Raw genomic sequence first — 24,348 nt, 5'->3', positions numbered from 1 at the left:
AAAGAATAAAGGCTAACTTGTTTTTATTTGTTTTTGCATTTCGCGCAAAATAGTGGGATTGACCGTCACATTATAACGCCCCCACGGCTGAAAGGGCGAGCATGTTTGGTGCAACCGATATTCGAAACCGCGACCCTCGAATTAAGAGTCGAACGCCTTAACCCACCTGGCCATGCCGGGCCAAAAAAAAAAAAAGGCTAACAAGACGGTGGCGATATTGGACAGTCATAATGTGCAGCCAATTATTCAAAAACTAAAATTATATGGTAAAGGTAAATTTGAATAAATCAATCAACGAAAGTTTAGAAATTAACCCTTTCCGGTGGGTTGGGGAGAAAAGGATTCGAATACTACCAACCTTATAAAAAGCAACAGTATTTGGCCCTGAAGTTAAATGCAGTTTATTTAAACGTAGTATAGATTGTTAGTGTTATCTGCTGCTTATATCAGCTATATTGACATTATTACCATGGTCACAGTGAAATGTAGTCGTGTAGTCAACAAAATGTGGGTAAAAATGTCGTGTTTATTGGTTATCAAAGGTTAGCAACTCTTTGAAAGTTAACACAAGCAGAAAAGTCAAGATTTGAGAGAACTACCAGGAATGTTATTTTCAAATACAATTAGCTTGACATTCAACACATTTTATTTTAACGACAGTAGATCCATTTAATCACACAGCTAAAATTTTACGATTAAAGTCACTGTACAATGCTAGCTCGGAGACAGAAAAGTAGATTCTCAGACCTAAAAAACATAATTACATCAAAAGGCGTCTAGTCATACTAGTCACACAGACGATCGTTCACTCAAGGCTCATCGAAGATCAAACAAAACACCAGAACTCGTGTGCACCCCAGGATATTAAGAGAAGCGAAGGCGTCTCCTTCATGTGAAACACATCACATCGTGCTCGCTGAAGTGGTATGTGATGGTGAGGGTGTGATACGAGGACCATTGAAGTAGCGTGTAAAGTGATGTAGACCTAGTCCTTCAGAGCTGATGACTGCCCAAGTTAATTGGCATGAACTTCTTGACTGTATGGTCACTTGTGTAGTTACACTACAATAAATAAACAAAACAAAAACCCAAAAAATGTTTCTAGAAAGGCTTTATTCGTGCGTTAATTGTAAAAAAACCCATACAAATTATGGGGAGAATTGACATAGGATGTACAATTCTTTATATATATGTCATTGAAAATGAATATTGTTGTTCTACTGCTATTTGTAGTAAGAAAATCATTTCATTTCTTTTAGAACCACCTTCTATTGTTATTCCTTACAAAAGATAAGAAAATAAATTCTTTACTAGCATATAAGTAGCTTAAGCACGATCGTCTCGATAAGTCTTGAACTATTATTCATGCTCTATGATATATACACAGGCGTCGCCAGGTATTTTGTTTTTTAGGTAGGTTTCGAAATCATAACACATGTAGGCCTAAGTAAGCCTTAAGTTAGTAGTAGTTCAGTGTATGTGGTTTATAACAAAGTTCATGTCGGACTGAAGAAACACATTAGCAAACAAGGTTATGAATATAAAATTATAGCGTCACGTTCTGTATTTTTGGCAGCACTAGATTTAAGTTTCTGTGACTACCAAAGAGCAACTGAGGTTCAAAGGCTGGAGGGCGTTATAATTCTAAATTACCATATAACGTTTTGTTTGCGACTGAGAAATTTCCGTATACTCATAATACATTTTGAATGGTCACTTTTGACGTCTCCTAAAATGCAATAACATAACGTGAAAATGTAGGGAGAAGAAAAACAAGTCGTTCCCACGTTGGTAATGTAATATGTAAAAGTTGTTTACGTTTCACTCATCATATGTGAATACAGGTACTAAACACGTGACAAGTGGTTAAGTAACTTTGTATTATCAACCCCATTTCTCACACACATATAAGTATTACTTGACCCAAGAGTAAATGAGACATACCTCACGTGCTTCTAGTTTTTGATCTAACAAGAACTGGCAACATTAAACAAGTATTCACATCAGGTGATTGAATGTTAATATAATGATAACCATGCAATAAAAAAGAAACAAAAACATTTTGATATTTAACTGTATGATGAAATGTGAATGTTTTAATAGTGAAAACTGCAAAAAAGTAGGATACGGTAATTAACAAAAAAATCACAAAATAAGCTAGTTATGATATACGAGGTATTAAAACCCGGTTGTTAGCGTTATTATGTTCACAGACTTACCACTGTGTCACTTGGAGTCTATATTTTATATCTTCTTGACCACATATTGTTTAAAATGTGGATTATTTAGTACAACACAAATCCAGCAAAAAAAATTGTTGAAAACTGTAATTACTGAACTTTATCTAAAAAAATAAAATTCATTAACGACTAGGTTGAATAACATTCGATACAAGGGGCTAAGCTCGCTAGAAGCAAAAACATTTCTTATACATATTATATTTATTGTAGTTCCTAGCACTTGACAACCACCCCATTAGCTGAAAACTGGTTTTTCGAGCTGCATCACCTCTCAGTTGACAAAAGACTGTTTTTTGCTTTCGTTTGGTTTGAATTTCGCGTAAAGGTACACGAGAGCTATCTATGCTAACCGTCCCTAATTTAGCAGTGAGAGACCAAAGGGAAAGCAGCTAGTCGTTACCACCATCAACCCTTACCAACTCGTAGGCTGTTTACCAACGAATAGTGGGATGGACCGTATTTTATAACGATCCCACGGCTGAAAGATTTGGTGAGACGGATATTCAAACTTGCAACCCTCAGATTGCGAGTCGAACGCCCTAGTCACATGGCCATACCGGACCTTTAACTTTTTAAATAGTGAGATATATATATATCTTCCTTAGTGATGAAACCATCCCATCAACTGAAAACTGAAGTTTCGAGTTACATCGCTTCTTAACTGAATAGGAACTCTGTTTGGAAATTCTAACCAAAAGACGGCTTGGTTGATTCGAATATTTGCACAAAATTACACAAAGGTCTGTATGCGTTAAAAGTCCATCTTCATGAATGATAGACAACAGAAAAGACGCTAAGTCAACAGCACATATTGCCAACTCATTGGCTACTCAAATTGAATATTGGGATTTAACGGTCACATTTACGACGCACCCACTGTCTGCAAGTGCAGTACGTGGATTTTCTTACTGTGCTAACTAAATAATATTCACTATGACCAATCACAAAGAGTATCCTTTATGCGAAGTTCTTTACTACGTACAAAACAAAGCTTATGAGAGAAGGTATGCCTCAAAAACAAAACTCTAATTATTACTATGAACCTAATATGTTTCACATTGAAAAACAGTTAAGCTCTTCATTATTTCAAAAACAAAAAAATGCAGATAATTTCGAAATAACTTTTGAAAGGACAGAAGCACTTATTTTCAAATAATTTACGGGATTTCCCCGAGGGAAGTACACAATGGAGAAATTACTTTCAAAAATCTTATTAAATCCTCTTCTGATAATCCTTCAGCCTTAAATAACAAACAATTCCAAATATGCTTTGGGGCTACCGAAAACAACAACAACAAACCCTTTAAGGTAAGATAATATTAAAATGTTATTTAGTGTATATGCGCTGATATTTAACAATTTATTTATCATAGATGCAGTTGATTAACACTGTATTGGCATACAGTATGAGTAAAAAGCATTTTAATTAGTTTTCAAGCATAGCCTCTTCATTCAAAAATATACAAAATATTCATACGAGAACTTCTGATGCAAAGTATGAGAGGGAAAAAATGTCAGTAATAGAACAGAAAACTTTATTTTTTTATTTTAAAATCTTGCAACACTTTATATGTCTATTTCTACATTTATACAAAAACAACATTCATTAAAAACTGGTCTATGCGAAACACTGTTTTGAATAGGTTCCAAATATTATTTAATTATACCGGCCGTACAACTTTGACTTTTTTTTAAATATCAAATTTATTTCCAAACAAATATTTAATCCTTGTTTTGAATTGTTACAGTTATTGGTTTTTGGTAATCACATTGTGTATTTCTAGATAAATTCGAAATCACTATCAGCTCAAAGCATCAACAGTCCGCGTATGTAAACCAGAGTGTAAAGTATGTCAAATTAGATAAAAATATAATACTATTTCTGGTATGTGAATAATTAGATCGTTTCCTATAACGCTATAAAAAAAGAAATTCATACGTTACCTTTCAAAACTATTTGTTCCAATAGTTCAGTCAATATATTCACACGAAACCACAGTTGTTGTGGTGTACAAATAAAAACAATGTAAAATCAAAGTCTAATTAAATTTAGTTTCTTACAGGGTTTCAAGCAAATCATTTTTGTGAGGTTTTACAGCAGAGGTAAATATTATTATTAAGTTTAAAGTGTTAAAAAATTTTAAAAGCATGATTAATTAATGTTGTATAAATTATGAAAACTCAAATTATTTGTTTTAAATTTTACGTGAATGAGGAAATGTGAAGGGCTTCATTTTAACTCTAATAGTCTGTGCAAGTGACTGTAGACTGTGCAGGTGACTGACCCCTTCCTCCTTTTTTATAAAACATAATGCTGCCCTCCTTCAGCAGGGGTGAGGTTGGCCAAATGTTGAACACGATGGAGGTACGCCTTTGAGTAGTTCCTTATGGCTATCACCGTAAACTGTACAGATATTACACAGCGTTGATATGATGCTATCAGACAGGTTTTTGTTTATCCTTATCTTATTCATAATTATTCAAGACCAACTGTATACAGAACCTCTAATGCAGTATTCGTGATAGCAGGAAACTACGTAGGTCTGATTAATAGTTTTTGGGTATTTTGTCTCATCATCGTCACTTGATAAACTTACATTATATATCTTTACTAATATCTGACCGCTGTGACCCTCTTTGTGCGTCCACCGATACGCTAAACTTAATTATATGATAACACGATTTATTTCATCTCTCTAAATCTCCACCCACGTTAGTTTTAAAGTTATAATGTTTCTAGCATGTAAGATCGCATGTGCTTTGTTCAAAATTTCTCACCAACAGATTCCAACAGTGTTCAGAAATAACTAGAAAAACCAAAACAATGTTTCTAAGACACTTATGTGTCTTCCAACAGTTTCTTTTTCTCGGCGGTAACCGAAGTGAAATTATTGTGAGAGCTTTCTCTTCCTGGTTAGGCTTAGGACATGATGAACTCTATAATCAGAGTAATATTTTCTTTGTTAACAGAAATCAAAAACTCATTATAATAGTATCGCTACGCATAAATAGTTCTTCTTGTCATTATCCACGAGACAATGAAAAACATGGCCATTGTCTTTCTAAAGTTGGCAATGCAAGTTAAACAAGACTTTTGAGTAAGAATTATGATAGTATCTGTATATCAAAACGGTTGGTATGGGTCTTTAAAATTTTATTAAAATAAAGTAGAGAACAACGACTCAACCTTCGTTGGTCACCTTCAGGTTAACAAAGAGAGTTTGCAACTGACCGTTGCCAGTTATGTGTCTTATGGACATGAGTGTAAACGGGTACAGGATTGTTAGGTTGTTAATTAGTGTTGTTTTTTTTTATAGGAAAGCCACATCGGGCTATCTGCTGAGTCCACCAAAGGGAATTGAACCCCTGATTTTAATGTTGTAAATCCGTAAACTTACCTTTGTACCAGCGGGGGACTAGACAGAGGAAGGGATGTATTATATGTTAATTAGTGTTACTGATTGCGCATAGCAAGTTCGAACCGTGGTGAGACTGAACACGTTCCGCACTGTCAACTATGGACGACACGTTATACAAGTGAAAGTTAATTACGTTATTCGGTTCAAAGAGTCAGATAAATCCCTTATGGCGACGGATGTTGTTGACTGGCTGTCATCCTTCTTGTCGCTAATTCAAAATTAGAGACGGTCGTACATGATTCTAAGGGTGCCTGATCCGCCCGTTTAGCCCACGTGCGTATAAGGTACCATTAAGATAGAAAATACGAAATATTCTGTACTGGTCACATTTGTTGATATTCTATTCATTTGTACTAGAGGACTCGCTGTATCCGTCATTGTGGTCCTCGAATATCTTCTCATTCTTTGAAGATCCGCCACTTATTTGACGAAATAACACATGCATCCGTACGTATTATGACGGTATCATACAAACCATCGTGAGTTCGACGTGGCTAGGTGATTAGGGAACTCGATTCGTAATCTAAGGGTCGCTAGTTCGAATTCCGTCACACCAAACATGCTCGCTCTTTCAGCCTTCCCTTTAGTCTTACACGACTATATCAGCGAGGGCTAGCTCAGATAACCCTAATTTAGCTTTGCGTGAAATTCAAAACAAACAAACCCTCGAGTATCTTTTTTAATAAAAAAACAAAAAATGAAAAAAACTATTGTATTATTGTACAAAAGCTTCCACTGGCGGACGAGAAGATTAATTTTATTTAATATAAAATACGAAAGACGATACACGTTAAAGCTTCAAGCTTGTTCTATATTCACAGTTCCTTGAGTTTTATCTTTAAAAGGCTTATTATCTACTTGTAAACAAATACATAAAAGCCGACATCAATATCATGAAAGTAAACGAAGTGCCTCAATATTATTGGTACTTATTACATTGCTCTTTTCTTTACTCTGACGCTACGTTTAATAATATGTCCTTATGAACAAATGGAACAAAGCAAAATTCAAAGTGAACACTATTTTTTTTTTTCTTCACGAAGGATTACACGAAGATCCCAAAGGGTTCTGGAAAACGTCTTTTCGTTCAGTAACTTGGCGTGACCTGGTGGTTAGGGCGTTCAATTAATAATCTGTAAGTCGCGGGATCGAAACCCTTTAACGAACATAGTTGTTTTTTCAGACGTGGGAGCGATATAATGTTAGAGTTAATCCCACTATTCGTTGGTACAAAGCAGCCCAACAGTTGAAGATGGGTGGTTTTGACTAGATGCCTTCACTATTTTCCATCACTTCAAAATTAGGGATAGCTAGAGCAGATAGCCTCCTAGTAGCGTTGCGCGAAGTTCAACATGTCAGGCCTTTCGTTCAAAAAATATCTTAAACAGTAACAGGAAAAGTAAAATGTATATTAAAATTACAAGTCGTAAATATTTTCTTTCAAAGAGAAAGTTAAATTTATCATGTATAAGCATTTTATATACTAAACGATACACACACTAAACATGTTACTATTATGACGTTTTGTTGATTTTCACTTGAAGTTAGCGAGTGTTTTAATCCATTTTTCTCAATCTTCACGTTTGTTTTGAAAATTTACGCTGAACTACTTTAACCTGTTCAGTGCCGTAGACGAGATAACTCGTCCAAGCCGATCAGTAACACAGTGCCACGGAGGCTTGGCTTGGCCAGGCGTGTTAAGGCGTTTGACTCGTAATCCGAGAGTCGCGAGTTCGAATCCTGGTCGCACCAAACATGCCCGCCCGTTCAGCTGTGGGGGCGTTATAATGTTACGATCAATCCCACTATTCGTTGGTAAAAGAGTAGCCCAAGAGTTAGCGGTGGGTGGTAATGACTAGCTGCCTTCCTTCTAGTCTTACACTGCTAAATTGGGGACGACTAGCACAGATAGCCCTCGAGTAGCTTTGCGCGAAATTCAAAAAACAAACAGTGCTACGGACGAGTTATTTCGTTCTCAATAATACTTACTTCAACGATAGATGCCGGCACCATACATGCATTATTTGACCTACTTACAAATTGTTTCACTTTCGTTCCAAAATGGCGTCACAAAAAGTTATAAAATGAAGAATCATTAGAGCTGTATTGTAGCAGCTGAAATACTTGTCAGTCAACAGGTTAAGGGTGTTGTGTTGTTGCTGGCTCGTTTAGTTGCCTTTCCTTTAGTTTATTGACTCAAAATTAGAAAAGACTAGCACGGATAGCTGCTTCAATCTAGTAGTGGGATATGATCGCCACCATCTGTAACGAACCCACGAACCCAAAATATGAAGGGCGCTTTTGCGGTAATAGAACGTGAACCACAGATATCCAAATTCACAATTCGACACATGTATCACTGTAATACGCCCTGCCCACAAACTTCACACACCTTCCTATATTCAATGTGGTCTCTAACAGACTGGTAGATAAGAGACTTTTTCTTTAATATTTTAGCTAACCTTGCATATGTTTAATAGTGAAACGCTAGTTACCTTAAACATATAATAAAAAAATCCTAAACTTGTAATATAAAGGTATTATTTTCTTTAGGTGAGCCGTTAGGTACAAAATCTAACGTTAGGTTGAGTGAATTTAATAGTATACATTGTGCGGATAGGAAAGCTGGAAATATTCGTGGAAATTCGTCTTTCAGCTAGCCATGTTGATATTTTACTTTTTATAACCTTCTTAAAAAGTGTAACACTATTATAAAACATCATTTTAATAATCCTCACAAAAATGTTGTTCGTGTTTTCTGGTACATACTATTCCAGCTCAAAAGACTTGGAGCTAAATAGTAGACATATTTAGCACAATTAAAACAAGTGATATTGGTCAATACTACAAGGAACGTATAACCCTGATAAAGAATTTGATGATGTACATTTGAAAAAAATCACTAGCTAATTTCTACGCAAAAAAATTAATCTTTTGAAGACAAAACCTATTAAATATTAATATTTGTTTTATTTGTTTGCTGTTGAACACAAAGCTACAGAATGGGTGTCTTTATTTCTAAACAAAAAACAACTAAAATTAGCATATTAAGAAAAACATTCATGAAAATTTAATGTTATTTGTGATTTAAACATACATCAGTTTCAGAGTTTGAAATATTGTTTGTGAAGTTAGGCCTACCAGTAAGTGTAGTCTGTAGCAAACATTATTGAAGAAATAAAATAATTCGTATTATAAGGGAAATCGACTTCGTATTATTTTCACCATATAATCCAAAAGAACATGCATAACAAAGATACACGTTTCAACACATACATCCATAGCAACTTACTCGCCCCTCCTTATCAAGAGCTCCTTATTTAATTAATTGAGGTTCTGGATTCATGCCTATAAAAGGTATAGAATGAGTGTTGTAAAGCTGAGGATAAAATGCTAAGGTTGAAATGTAATAAACATACAGTGTGATCAAAACTTATCTTTATGATTAATTCATAAGATTAGCTAGGTGTCTTTCAGTCAATATGATGTAAGCGTCTATAGATAGGTTGTGTGTCTTTCACATATTGATGAACAGTTTTAAGTTCTTTGTAAGAGGCGCACATATATACTAACTCATAAGCTTATTCAAAGATTCAAACCTTGTGAAGTCCACTAGCAGCTGAGTGAATAAAAACAGTAAATAACGTAACTCATTCCTATATATGGCTGTCAATAGCTTACTATTACAGTATTGTTTTAATATCATTTAAACCTGGATATATTATTGTAAAAAGAAATTTACGAGTTGAAGTATTACTTAAAATGTATTGTACGATACAATGTTTCTTGAGACCTAATTATTGTTTCGCTTATTATCTTTTCTATTGTTTTAAATTGTATGTGTATTAATCACATATAAATTAATTGAATTTATGTTTGTATTAACTGTATATGCGTTAATTGAACTTATTGCCAATCCATTATGCTTAACACTTTTTCAAATTATATATCACAGATTAACACACTTAATTTCTTAAGTGTATAAAACATTGTCGATGTGCCCTTTGACAACGTTTGATCTCGTAATTTGTTCACAAACTGATTTTATTTTGTAACTATTTATTATTTTTAACCTGATTTTGTTTTCAACCAGTTTTGTAATTCCACGAAACGAAGAGCTACTTAGAAGAGTCGGTAATTTTGTGGGTTGGTAGAACCTAATAATCTACCATGGTACTTTTGCCTGGATGTTTCCAGTATTGAGTTACTTTAAACGTCTTTAGGCGCCATCTATTAGTTTAAAGAAGAATAAACAAGCTCCAAGTTGAGTATACTGTTTTTGTTTGCTTTTTCGTATATTGTTAAGAGTAAAACTACATAACAGAATATTTGTATTGTGGCCACAATAGGTATCAAACCCCGATTTTTACGATATGAGCCTTCAGACTTATCACTGACCCGCTAAGGGGCACATCTGCTCATAATTGCGTATAAACGATGTAATTTTCAGTTCAAAAGCTTTTCTGGAACATCTTTAATGAAATTTGGAAAGTACACTTAATACATTTTAATAAATTACGTTTTTCACGATCATAAAGGCATTATTTTTTAAAATCAAAATTAAGGTAATGTTTTCACTATAAACACACACACACATCCCAACGCATATTTTACTAATCCAGGGCGAACTTTTCTGAAGAATTCGATTTATTTATCACTTATCTTTAGATAGCACAATAACAATATTCCGTTGGACGTTTGAAAGTACTTTCGCATGTAATGTTCTTCTGTAATTTTTAGCTATTTTCTAGCTTAGAAACATTGCTACAGCTTAACGTGTGAGTTGACTTTTAAATGTGTCATTCTTATTCAAGCTTAATTTTAAATTATCATTTATTTTTTCATAATAATAACATAGGCATCATTACCAAAACTAATACAATGATTGTCGATGTTTTAATAACTCTCAATTAATATTAGGTCGAAGAACCTTTCCCGGCTATCTGCTTTGTTCACCAAATAGAATTGAACCTCTTTTGTTAGCGTTGTACATACAATATCTGTATGTACAGATATTGGTTCGAAGCTGACTGAATTTAGAAATGGTATCAAATGAAACATTATAGTTCATTCCAAAATTTGTCAGTTGTAATAAACTGAGATATACTGGTTAAACGATACATTTTATAGTTGTGGAAAAATGTATTGCATCATCCAATTTTTCCACACTTCGAAATCATCGTCTGTTTTGAGGTTCTAATGGATGTAGATGTATTACACCGATTATGCAGTAATACCAAACTACGTTTATTATATCAGCAGCATATCGGTATTCTGTTTAGCGCATCAGCCATTTCTAGGCTACAAATATCGGTTCTTACTGAAAATCAGTTTAGAAATCTATCTGCTGCAATGTGTATGTGGTTTCGCGATGGCCAATGGACGTAAATTAATTAACTTCACGGCAAAACAGTCTTTGTTTCTTTGAGAAAAAAGGACATCCCTTTGTGAACTACTAGATGCAGATATATAGAGAAACAAGCTGTGTATAGTGACTGACGGAAAGAGGTAGAAAGAACGATCATGTTCTGAAATCTATAAACCTACCGAATAGTTGGCTGTTGTCCACAAATCTCAAAATACCATGGAAAGAAACTTCAGGGGTGTCACTGTTACCACAATCACCATCTAGTCTTGCCTGTGTTCAGCTACTCTCTCAGTAAGACGCTCAAGAAAGACATTACTTCTCACCAACAAGATGAGCAAGATGAGGCTCAAGTAGGTCAAAGGTCATGCTGACTTGGAGTGAAGCAATGTGGAGCAAAGTGATCTTCTTAGAGTTGGTTGGTTGTTTTGGAATTTCGCACAAAGCTACTCGAGAGATATCTGTGCTAGCCGTCCCTAATTTTGCAGTGTAAGACTAGAGGGAAGGCAGCTAGTCATTACCACCCACCGCCAACTCTTGGGTTACTCTTTTACCAACGAATAGTGGGATTGACCGTCACATTATAACACCCCCACGGCTAGGAGGGCGAACATGTTTGGCGCGACTCGGGCGCGAACCCGCCACCCTCAGATTACGAAGCGCACGCCTTAACGCGCTAGGCCATGCCAGGCCCGATCTTCTTAGATAAATCACATTTTCACCTGCACGGGTCTGGTGGGAAGCATTTTGAACATGTTTAAATTCCACTATAAAGCGTCCACAAGGCCAGGTAATATGTGGATGCACGTCTGGCTAGGGTGTGGCTCGCTTATATTTTGTGAAAAACAGGCACCTATTGTAAAGAATCCGGCCTACAAAACCTGATAGTAACATTACGGTTTCAGATTTCCAATTACAAAGTGTCAACAGAAGTCATTGTACGAGTCTATTTAAAACCACAAAATACTAATATTTCAGCAGAATAATGTATACAGTGTAGAAAACATTAAATATCATAAGCACGTGTAGGTGTGTGCTTAGGGTTTCTGCTGCAGCAGTAATTTGAAACCGGTGAAGTAAGGATGAAGAAGGTCATTTAGTTAGTGTATAAGAAAATACTGGAAAGCAAAATAACAACAGATAATGATCCTATAAAAAAATCCAGTATTCTTCAACTCTCTTCTGCTAATAAGTTTTAAATTTATTTATCTATTTTATTTCTGCTTTTGACTCCCAGTCTCACAGTTGTATGTCTATAGGCTTACAGTGCCTTGAGGCTGATATGTAAAAATCAGGACAGAGAGCTCAATGTTTAGATTTATGCTTATATACGAACGAGCTAATACTTTGGTCCTGTGTTTCCAAACCTAGAAAAAAAAGTGAGCCAATCTCAAGGGGCAACATACGTACTTGTATAAGTTGCTAAAAGTTAAGGGTTTCCTGGATGTCTTTGTCATAAATGTCTTTTCTGGGAGTCACTTTCTGTACGGTAGAATATAACTTAGTATAAAAGCATCATGGTAACTAGTTGAAATAACCATGAATTAGATGTTACATGGTATGAACTTTTAATGATGTTACTTAGACACCAGGTTGAACTTTTAATGGATTCTGACATTGTAAAAGACATTGTGCATCAATGGCTTGTTATTATTCTACCACTTCAGCCACTTAGTGCAAATTTTGTTCTGACAAAAGATGACAAACTTGACATCAGTGGGAAAGTATGTCTCCAACTTTGTCTTGGCAACTTTGTATTTTGAGTGAAAGTTTCCTGGTGAGTTTATAGAACGAGATGACTAATTCGTTTAGATAATAATGATACATTATCACACACACACACACATATATATGCAAGTGATGGTTGTCTTACAAAACAACCATTGTACAGGCTTTATTGAAACACGAGGTCTGTTCAAAAAATACGCGGACTCACGTCATAAAACAAAATGTAATTTATTTAGAAGTTACAGGTCTGGGACCTCTTCAAAGTACTCTCCTCCCCAACGCACACACTTATCCCAACGGTGTTTCCAATTGTTGAAACAGTCCTGGTACGCTTCTTTTGTAATGTCCTCCAGCTCCTTCGTCGCATTTGCCTTAATCTCGGGAATCGTCTCAAATCTTCTTTTTTACAAGGGTCTTTTGAGTTTGGGGAACAAAAAAAAAATCGCAAGGAGCAAGGTCAGGTGAGCAGGGGGTGGGTGGGTGGGGAAGAACAGTGATCGAGTGTTTGGCCAAAATCTCACGAGTTCTGAGGGCTGAATTTCGCAGCAACGCGGTGCATCTTCAATTTTTCGGTCAAAATCTCGTAACAAGATCCAACTGATATCCCACAATCTTCAGCAAGCTCCCTGACAGTCAGACGTCGATTTGCCCGCACCAGGGTGTTGATTTTGTCGACGTGTGGGTCGTCAGTTGACGTGGAAGGACGTCCAGGACGCTCATCATCTTCAATGGACTGTCGACCATCCTTAAAACGTTCATGCCACTTGAAACATGCCGTACGCTTCATAGCAACATCACCGTAAGCCGTGTTAAGCATAGCAAAAGTTTCAGTCGCAGATTTTCCAAGTTTAACACAAAATTTCACAGCAAGTCGTTGCTCCTTCAGGTCATTCATTCTGAAATCCGCCAAACGAAAAAAATCGCACTTCCCCCTTAACCGCGTAACTAATACACAAATGAAGATATCTGCAATAGGGAAATGGCGTCGTAATCAGCTGATCTGTGCGAACCTAGCGACACCAAGCGGATTCCCCTGGAACCAACTGGAGCCGCGCAATTCAAACAGTCCGCGTATTTTTTGAACAGCCCTCGTACTAGGGACATTTCAAACAAAGCCCGAGTGGATGTTAAAGGAAGAAATAATACAACCTTGGAAACATTATTGTTGTCTCCAGTAGTGTTTGTCTAAAAGATGATGGAAAGAGTGCTATGTTTGATGTAGATTTTAAATAAATGAACACAGAATCACACATCAATGCCTTTTTGTTTACTATGCACAGTTAGATATCTGGATTCTTTGGAAGGTTTCTACTGGTTCAGTTCATTAGTGATGGTTTACAGATATTGGCAAGTCTGTATAATTTGCCTGTCACTTTTGACTGATTAAAACAAACTTAAATTTTAAGAACTTCGATGAGTGAATGCAGACGTAAAGGTTAAACTGGGAAAGTTTACAACTTTGAATGTAGAAGTGCAGTTTCTCAGTCAAAAAAGCTGATAAAAATCGAGTGTCCAGTGATCCTGAAGATACCGTAACAGTTAAGGCCTAACGCTATCCTTATAGAAAACGACAACTTAGCAAAGGTTTTAAGCTCCATTTTATATTATTATCAGTTCGTACTAACTCCTCCAAAACAGCTGCACCACTGTCTTTTCTAGCTAAAGTTGCTGTGCACTTGTATGGAAGCATGAAGTGAAAATGCATTACATTTCTTGAGACATGCCTCAGTAAAAACACCAGTGCTATCTTATCCTTGCCAATATTGTCCATTCTTCTTCTTCTTCATGTGTCAAATCTGCGGCAGACATCGACGACCATGGCATGCCAGACTTCTCTGTTGTCAATCCTCCTTATCAACTCGATGTTGCTCATTGAGTTCTTGGTGACATAGTTATTGAGGCTGTCGATATATTTAGTTCTTTGATACCTTCTGCTTTTCCTCCCTTATATTTTTCCACAAAGCATCTGTTTCTCTATCCCATTCTTTCTATAGATGTGTCCTAGAAATTCCATTTGTCTCTTTCTTATAGTTTTCATGAGTGACCTTTTGTATCCTGCCAGTTCCATGACTTCCACATTTGTTTTTCTTTCAGTCCATGATATGTTTAGCATCCTTCTAAGGAACCACATTTCAGCAGCATCTAATCTCTTCTCTCTATCTTTGTTCAGTATTGTCCATTAATCTTGCGTAAAGACTTCAGTGTTAGAGTAATTGAGACAGTTTTGACACAAGTACAGGATAGCATGAAGCACATAGTCATGCATAAGAGTTGTACCCTATTGCTCTTGAAAGTCGTTACTGTACAACAAAGAAGTAACTGCTATATATGTCAATCGTTGCTATTATTACTTGCATGAAATGACTTTCATCAATCAGTAATACACCTGATGAACTTTAACAACCCGAATTTATAATTGCTCATAAAACACCAACAGAAATGCCAACAAATTATCTCGCCGAAGTGTGGAATCATGTCCATTCATTGAATCTCTGGACGCTGGACACTGTGTAACAGTTAAAATCATAGCAACAACAGTAACAAATTTGTATTTTAATGGACACCAAAAATGATCTGTTATGCACTTTTGAAAGAAAAAGTGAAGAGCTCAGATATAATTGGACAAGGTAACACATGTCCATCACAAACCGATAAGCACAATACTAATGTGAATAGTATCTGGTATTTTTATGCTTAAGTATGAGTGAAGTTGTACCAGCATTGTGAACTATCTACATGTGGTACCTTGCCTGCGATGAACCAAAGACAAAAAACTACTTTGAGTCTTGTATAATGCAAGGATTAGAAGGCACCAGGAAATGTTGCGCATTATTGCTAATTTCTAAAAGTGTGGTTCTGGCTGCATTCATATCAAGACGTTGAGCAATGTTATATACATTATATCATTTGTGCTACCCAGAAGAAAAAACAGAACATATCAGTGGAACTTCTTTTAGGTAGTTATGAACTCTTCTCTCGAAAGAATCACTTGGGATATTGCTAATCCTCTTTCAAATCATTGAAGAGATAACTGGAATGTGCTGGTACAGTTTGTCAAGAAAGTGTTAACTTTCGTGCCCTTGGATAAATCTACACAGATCAAGGATTTAGCATTGCTTGAAGAGTTGTGTTAAATGTTGGATGTGTTGAAAACATCCGCTTCACCATATCACCTTCATTCCGATGGTTTGACTAAAAATGGTTCAAATTGCCAAGCACATTTGTGATAAGTTTGTTAAACTTAACTGAACTAATTGAGATGACCCCTTCTGTATGTCATGACAACATACCATACAACTGAAATAAAAGTCTACAGGCTGTTCTCGAAATCTTCTGATGTTCAGATGAGAAGTACATTTCCCATCACAGGAATATGTGGAATGGTTGCATTCTGTAATAGCCAGTACATGAGAAATCACATGTCAGCAAATGGTTAACGCCACCAGTTGTTAAAAGTGATGTTATGACAAAACAATAAAGAAAAATTACATGTACATGCAGTATGAAAACAATTCAGTTCGGACTAGGCAGGCTCATATCTTGTTTATAGGATATTCAATAAAGTGAATTATGGGTTGTAGCAACTGCACGGTGAATAAACGCGCATCAATCATGTCGACAAGCTAAAATTCTGCATCATTGACAACATTTTGAAAACTGAAATCAAAGACAGTCGAGAAAGAAAGTTGACTCTGATGACAAGAGTACTGTGTTATATGAGCTGACCTCAGTTACTGAGGAGAAAAACGTTTCTAGTGCATATCTAGCTGTTTGTGAAGAGCCATACTTAAATAAGAAAATCCAACCAGAAAAACGATTCATTTTCTTCTAATGACCAGCTAAGACACGACACCTGGCGTCCTAATTGTGAGGGTTTAAATTAACTGTTTAATCAGCAATTATAAAAGTCAGAAGATTAGATAATGGCAGAAGGAAATGTCATTCTATGCTTTACAATCTTTCAAACGATGTTTCGCAACAGGATGTATATTGAAATGTTATTAATTCAAATGCATTTCTAACGTAGCAGTTCCTCTAGATTATTGTTTGTTTATTTGTTTTTGAATATCGCGCAAAGCTACACCAGAATTATCTGCGCTAGCCGTTCCTTATTTACCAGTATAAGACTACAGGGAAAGCAGTTAGTCATCACCAACCACCGCCAACTCTTGGGCTACTCTTTTACCCTCGAATAGCGGGACTAAGTGTCACACTATAACGCCCCCACTGCTGAAAGGGTGAGCATGTTTGGTGTGACAAGGATTCGAACCCGCAACTTTCAGATTACGAATCGAGCGCCCTGACCTTCTGGCCATGCTGGGACCAAAGATTACTGAGACATCTGTGTAATTGAAGAAGTTACTTTGAATACAATGATCATTCTATTAATAGCACGCTTGAGTAATTGAAAAATTATAATAGTGCAAACTAGAAAGGATGGACATGCAACTAGTCAACAACAACAACAAGACAAGTGTATCTGCAATACACTTTCAGTCCATTATTTTATATGTAGTCAATATCTATACAGGCTGCACAACTTATGTTGTTTATACCATCTTCACATAAATCATCACTTTGTTGACTTGTTTATAGAATACAAAATACACAGAATATGCATTGTTTTCTTGCATAAAAAAGCATTACATTTCAGTAATGCTGATATTTCTGTCTTTTTTTTTCAATTCTGTGTCTAGATGACTACAGCATTAAAACATATAATAACCTCTTGTTACGGGTTACAACTTATACTACATCCCTACTGTGAAAGTTGTTCTCAGAAAAACTGCTGTAAACCAGTATTCTCTGTGATTGAACGTTGTTCTCAGAAAAATGTTTTAAACCAGTTCCTACTACGAGTGCAGGTGTTTTGTGCTCAGTGGTTATTCCACGTTTCCTTTTCTGATCGACCTCTACTTGACTCTCTTGGAGTCAGGTATGTTTAAGTTACTAAATCATGTATTCATAGAGCATATTTGTTCTAAGAAACAGCTGTTCTGATCGTAAACTATATATATATATATATATGTAAGTGATTACATTTTTTATTTTGAAGATTCGTATATGTGAATAAACTAATCAGATTGTGAATAATCTGAAATTTTAATGTCTGGTCTGACGATGATTCTCTGTATGTTCAATACATTCTGCATTGATAGCCACTTGATTATTTTACAGTTAGAACAGTTTTTTGTTTGAACAATTGATACTTTAAATGGTACTGCGACCATTTTCAAGCTATGGGCTGATACTTAGTAGCAAGATGTTTGTCAAGTGTTTCGTGATGCTCACTCGATTTCCACCCAGAAGCCTGCAAGAAACTCGCTAGATACAGAACTAGGATAGTTAATACTGGTAAAAGAAATTCCTAGAGAAAGTTAGGGTTATAATAATCTTTTAATAATGACTAGAGATTGTGTTTGTTTGAAATTAAACACAAAGCTACACAATGGGTTATTTATGCTCTGCCTACCACGGGTATAGAAGCCCGGTTTCTAGCGTTGTAAGTCCAATGACATACCACTGTGTCATTGGGGGAATAGACATTGTGATAAATAAACTGAAACAGCTTTACAATCCTTGCCTTTCAGACACTTAGTTTAAGTTTTGGAGCGAAAATTGGGCGAATATAAGTGAAAATAGTTTCTTTAATTGTTTTTTAATTTTGCGCACAGATATACGAGAGCTATCTGCCCTATCCATCCCTAATTTAGCAGTGTAAGACTAGAAGGAAGGTAGCTAGTCATCACTATCTGCTGCCCACTCTTGTACTATTATTTTACCAAGGAATAGTGGGATTGACTGTATATTATAACGCTCCCACAGCTAAAATGGCGAACATGTTTTGTGTGACAGAGATTCGAACGCGTGACCGTCAAATTACAAATCGAGCGCCCTTACCACCTGGCCGATTTATTTGTAGCTTATCAATAGAGAAAGCTTCATGCAATAACAAAATATGCAGAGACAATAGATTTTAGATCCGTAGAGTCAAGTGTAAGTACATCATCTTATGAAATAGCAAAAGTTATAACACGAAAGTTTTTTTTTTGAGAGATAAGAACAAATAGACAGCTAAATATTCAATAGAATTTATAGAGTGAATTAAAGACGTAAGGTTAGAAAACGTGTCTTTGTAGTTAAGCACAAAGCTACACAAAGGACTACATATGATCTGCTCAACACAGGTATCGAAACACAGTATGTAGCATTGTAAGGCCAAAGACGATTAGAAAAGGAAAGATCTACGCGTGTTATTTGATCTAACATCATTATTTACTAAGCTCCAGGAGAAGAAGCAATCAGATGCCTTGAAAATAAATGAATAGGAAGCAGATCTCCAGCAGTCGTAATTATGGATATATTGAATGTAACAACAGTGTGTGTATAAAACACACTTTTACAAGCAAATTAAAATTATTATAAACAGAAAGAGGGTTTATCCATGGGGTCCTCATGTGGCGACAGTAACCTACAATAATTTTCTAGTTATGTAAAAAGTAAAACACAAACAATACAATTCACGTATGAAACTGAAGTGAATAACAGCTTACATTTTCTAGACCAACTAGTTAAAAAATGAATATGTGATAACTTGGAAACATTATTTTATAAGGATTTGAACCAGGTTTGGTAAAAAGAGCGTTTACAAAATTTAGTAAAGGTTCAGTGTTAGATAAAAATACTACTTTAAGATTTATTTATGAAAAACATGAAAAGAAAGTTTAAGTTTACTTTATATTCCAGGAACTAACAAATCAATTATTTAAAACGTTTAAGAAACAACAAAACTTTTATCCCATCTTTAAACTTATAAATGAGATTAGATAAATGTTAGGGAATACCGGCGATAAAACTGGCATTAGAAGATAATTCTTAGATTTAGATAAGACAACGTGATCGTGTGAGTAATTGAAATAAGTTTAATATTCAGATTACAGGAACATAAGTGTTATATAAGAAATAATAAAAGTTGGCTCTAGTGGAATAAGTAAAAACAACATAAGACACTTTTATTGGAAAACAAAATCCAGTTTCAGCTCCACCTCACAATATTACAACTTTAAATATCAGAAAATCACCAGAAATAATAAAACCTAAAAAACAAACAACGACAACTCTTAAACAAAGGTACAGAACCCGTCAAGTTAGCGCAATGATATTTGATGTGATGTATTATAAAGTTTGACCATAGGTTTAACCAAATAAAGATGTAATATCACATGATGTGGGAAACAAATATACAGTACTGTGAAATATTGTTAAGGCAAAGTAAAAAATAAATTCAGGCTACTTTCAAAGAACAATGGAAAGTAAATCACAGGTACAACATCAACTTTTTATTTTTATTTATATTTATTACAACAGAAACTCAATTGATATGTTTGAGTTAAGTAACTAGTTCATATTTTGTGTGATGTGTCCCTCTTTCGCTTCAATAACTGCAGACCGTCTTTCAGGTATTCTTGAAACATATTTAATCAAAGTGTCCTTTGGAATGTTACTCCAAATGTCTCTAATATACTGTCAAAATTTTCTTTGGAATTAACCTTTGATTTGCCAACATTCTGATCTATCGAATCCTAGATTTGGTCAGTTGGGATAAGATCAGGGCTCTGTGGGGGCCTTTCATTATTTGAATGACTCTAGCACCTTTTTTTAGTTAAGTAATCTCTGCATAGGTTGGATGAGAGTTTGGGGGTCATTATTTTCTTGATAGTAGAATCCTTTACGAAGAACACGCAAATCACTTTTGTATACCATGACTGATTAGTATTTAATGGTACTCGCTCTGATCCATTATTACACCCATTTTACAAATATCTTTTTTTCACTTCAGCAGAAAAAAAACCCAAACCATCATACCACCTTCCTCATGCTTCATGGTAGGTGCTATGCATTGGAGTATCTTTCACCATTCCCCTGTCAGACATACAACCTATGCTTTGAACCAAATATTTCAAATTTTGACTCAACCGTCCATAACCCTTTTCCAATCATCAACAGTTCACTTCTTGTACTTTTTTAACAGATTTCAATCACTTGACACTATTTGGAGATCGAAGTAAATGATTTTTAACTGTTACATGACTAAATATTCTATTATCGTTTAATGTTATCAATACTGTAGATCTGGACACCTTTCTGTCATTTGGTACATGGTCGTTTATCTCATGTTTGAGGTCACTGGGAGTTTTCCTTCCGTCCCTCAGTATAATTGAGTTCAAGTGTTTTGCCCCTTCCTTGCCAATTTTTAAACTTATCTGTCTCGGTCTCATGATATTTTTTGTACTTGATAGTGTTTGGGGAGCATTTCAAGTCTGCAGCAGTTTCTCGGAAAGTCCAACCAGTATCACATTAAACTTTTATGTGAACTCGCTGCTCTCCTAACAATTCTACACGCCTTTGGTGCAGTGACATGACAACAAACTCAGCATATAGCGTTAAACACTGTTTTTTATAAAGTTTTATTTCTGGAGTGCTTTTTAATTGCTTTCTTCTAGCATATACTGGTACCGTATGCTAGCTTTTTTTAGGATAACTAAAACACTGTATGAGATACCAATACAGTTACTTCAGACCCTAAAGTTGCTCAATATGTTCATTCAAGCAGAATCCTTATGGGAATTATGAAGAATGATAAGTATTCTCACTCTGGCTCACTCATTTATCAACAGGATCAGTGAAGTATTACCGTAGTGTTGAAATTTAATTCTGTAAGAGCGTGGAAAAATTAGTACCATCAAATGGAAAAAAAGTGGCAAACTATTATCTTGTCCTAACACTTTGGCACGATACTGTAAATTATTGTGTCTAACAAGTAACTCCTGAAGACAACGAAGAAAATGTCGAAACATATACACGTGGAATGTTCTTTTAACGTAAACACCATTGATGGCTTCAATAAAGTTTATTTTTTTTAATTGTGTAAGTATAGAACGCCGAATTTAATTATTTATTAAATTTTAAACATGATGATCATTCACAGTTACTTCCATAACTAACTTAGAATATACATATATATACTTTCAGTCAGACGTATAATTATCTAATTTTGCTACATTTCAGTGCAGGTTTTCTTCATTTGTGTTACAGAATGTTGAAAAGTCTACTAATCCTTTTATAGAGGTAAAGGTTGCATTTACCGACGTTAATAAACTATTCTCACTTTAGCCACGTGTTTATCTCCTCTGGAGAAGGGCGAGCTCATCTGAAGTGTTTATATAAGTACATTTACATATTGATATGAGTTAATGGTTTAATCAATGATATTTGAAGCACTAGTGGTAATAGATGACTATGCATCATTAGATTCTGGTATATCACACTTTAACGTTTCTGTTTGAATTTGATCGAATAAATCGGTATCATTTGTGTATCTACCTCATGTATACGAAGAAAAAGCTGTTTAGCCCTAACATCCAGTTTGTGCACAAATTAATAATAAATCAGCTACTAAGAACAAACTAACAGAATGACAGTTATTGGGAATGATTTGTTTATTTGTTTGCTTGTGTTTGTTTCTTTTATTACCTGAGTTCGAAATTATTTTCAGTAGTTCATTTCCGGAATTTGCGTTTTTATCTGGCGGGCATCAGTAAGCTTCAATATTACACTTGTTCCAGTCTTCTGTTTCCTCAGAGTGTCTTGTCAACATCCTAATACAGAATTTCTCAAAACAAAGTGATGATTCAAGTTTATTTTTATTGGATTCTAAGATGAATACTTCCGTCTTCAGTTTTAAATTAAGAATCGCCATGTTTGAACTTTGGAATTGACGACCTGGCAGTTTAATCTGTGTATCGTATAAAGCGTAGTTAAGGTTTGAAACACCAAACATACCAAATACAAGAGTCTAAGAGAAATTTAACCAATATAATTTTTAAAACTTGAATTAAACATTAGATAATCAGTTACCATTTAAACTTAAATTATTTTTATATGAGTAATTTAGTTACCTTTTATCACAGTTATAACACACGCTATTTCACATTGCACAATATAATTCCAGAAAATGCATTCCTTTTGCTATGAATTATGAACCGATATTCAAAGTATGTTCTAGACGTCTGAAGAGAGGCATTTAGCAAAAATAGGAAAGTATGAGCTTCCTGAAAGAGTTGATAACAATAACTTACAATACATGACAGCATGGAAAGCTGGAGAGCATCACATACTGTCTCACGATGAAGGTTTTAACTGGCACCACCATGTCTTATATCCTTACAGATACTAACAGTACTGACAATAAAACTTAATTACGTGTAAATATAAATGCATAACTACCATATCATATGTGTGTGTATTTTCTTACCGCAAAGCCACATCGGACTACTTGCTGAGCCCACCGAGGGGAATCGAACCTCTAATTTTAGCGTTGTAAATCCGTAGACTTACCACTGTACTAGGGCGGACTCTACCATAGTATTAGCCCTGTAAAAGCTCAGTGGAGATTATTACGGTCCTAAATAGTTTTTATTACAATAAAATATTTTTATTTTTCCTTTATATATACATTGCAACTACGATTTTTCTGTATCAGACTAATCCGGACATATGTTATCTCCAACGTATTTATTTAACTTTTAAAAGTTTTCCATTAGAATTTATCATATCAAATATAATTCCCTGACTTTGTCAAAATTGTCACTTTACTGTTATCTTAAGGATTATTACGTTGTTGTTTTTCCATTAATTTCATGAAATGTTTTGAACGGTTATTTGATTTCCTTTTAATTACACAATCAGTGCTGGTCAACAACTGATTCGTTTCGTCTACTGGCAGATGGTTTAGCATTGGACGCATCATGCGAGTCTAATTTGTTATTAAACACAAAACTACACAATTAACCATTTTTTTCCCCCAAATACGGGGTATTACCACAGAGGTAATAGTGGTGCAACTGCACTGTTCTTATGTTTCTGAAAGCACTTAAATACTCTTACAAAAATTAGGAACGAAAGGTTCGTATGTGCATCAGATTATAAGAAATAAACAGCCACAAAGTGGTAAAATTATTATTATTCTGATTTGTTTTTTTGGTTTTAATTTTGCGCAGAGCCACACGAGGGATATCTGCTCCAGTCGTCTCTAATTTAGCGATGTAAGACTAGACGGAAGGCAGCTAGTCATCACCACCCCCCGCCAACTTTTACCAACGAATAGTGGGATTGGCCGTCACCTTACAACGTCCCCACGGCTGAATGGGTGAGCACGTTTGGTGTGACGGGAATTCGAATCCGCGACCCTCAGATAACGAGTCAATTGCCATAACCACTTGGTCATGCCGGGCCTAGCTGTAAATACTCAATGTAAATCACCTGGTCATGCCGGGCCTAGCTGTAAATACTCAATGTAATAACTAATCACATGGTCATGCCGGGCCTAGCTGAAAATACTCAATGTAAATCACCTGGTCATGCCGGGTCTAGCTGTTAATACTCAATGTAATAACATATAACTTACACAAGTGTTAATTTTTTAAATTTTTTTATAAGGATAGTTAAATAAAATGTAGTACGTAATTTAGAAATGTTATATTTGTATATTTTTAATTCTGCTAGTTTTATAGTAAATTTATTGGTATGTTTGTAA

The 24,348-nt window shown here is 35.2% G+C and overlaps 1 protein-coding gene across 1 annotated transcript in view; it reads right to left on the bottom strand.

Moving 5' to 3' along the window:
* Window positions 1–405: 405 nt before the first annotated feature.
* LOC143231049 (lymphocyte antigen 75-like) overlaps window positions 406–24,348 on the bottom strand; it is a 44,937-nt gene continuing 20,994 nt past the window's right edge. Inside the window, exon 5 of the mRNA XM_076465554.1 lies at window positions 406–1,062. Within this exon, the coding sequence (XP_076321669.1) occupies window positions 1,058–1,062 (5 nt within the window). The 3' untranslated portion in view covers window positions 406–1,057. The remainder of the gene's footprint in view (window positions 1,063–24,348) is intronic.

The sequence above is a fragment of the Tachypleus tridentatus genome, chromosome 10, assembly GCF_004210375.1.
Source record: "Tachypleus tridentatus isolate NWPU-2018 chromosome 10, ASM421037v1, whole genome shotgun sequence".
Classification (NCBI taxonomy): Eukaryota; Metazoa; Arthropoda; class Merostomata; order Xiphosura; family Limulidae; genus Tachypleus; species Tachypleus tridentatus.
The sequence above is the reverse complement of the archived record's forward strand: the minus strand, read 5'-3'. Positions and strand labels throughout refer to the sequence as shown.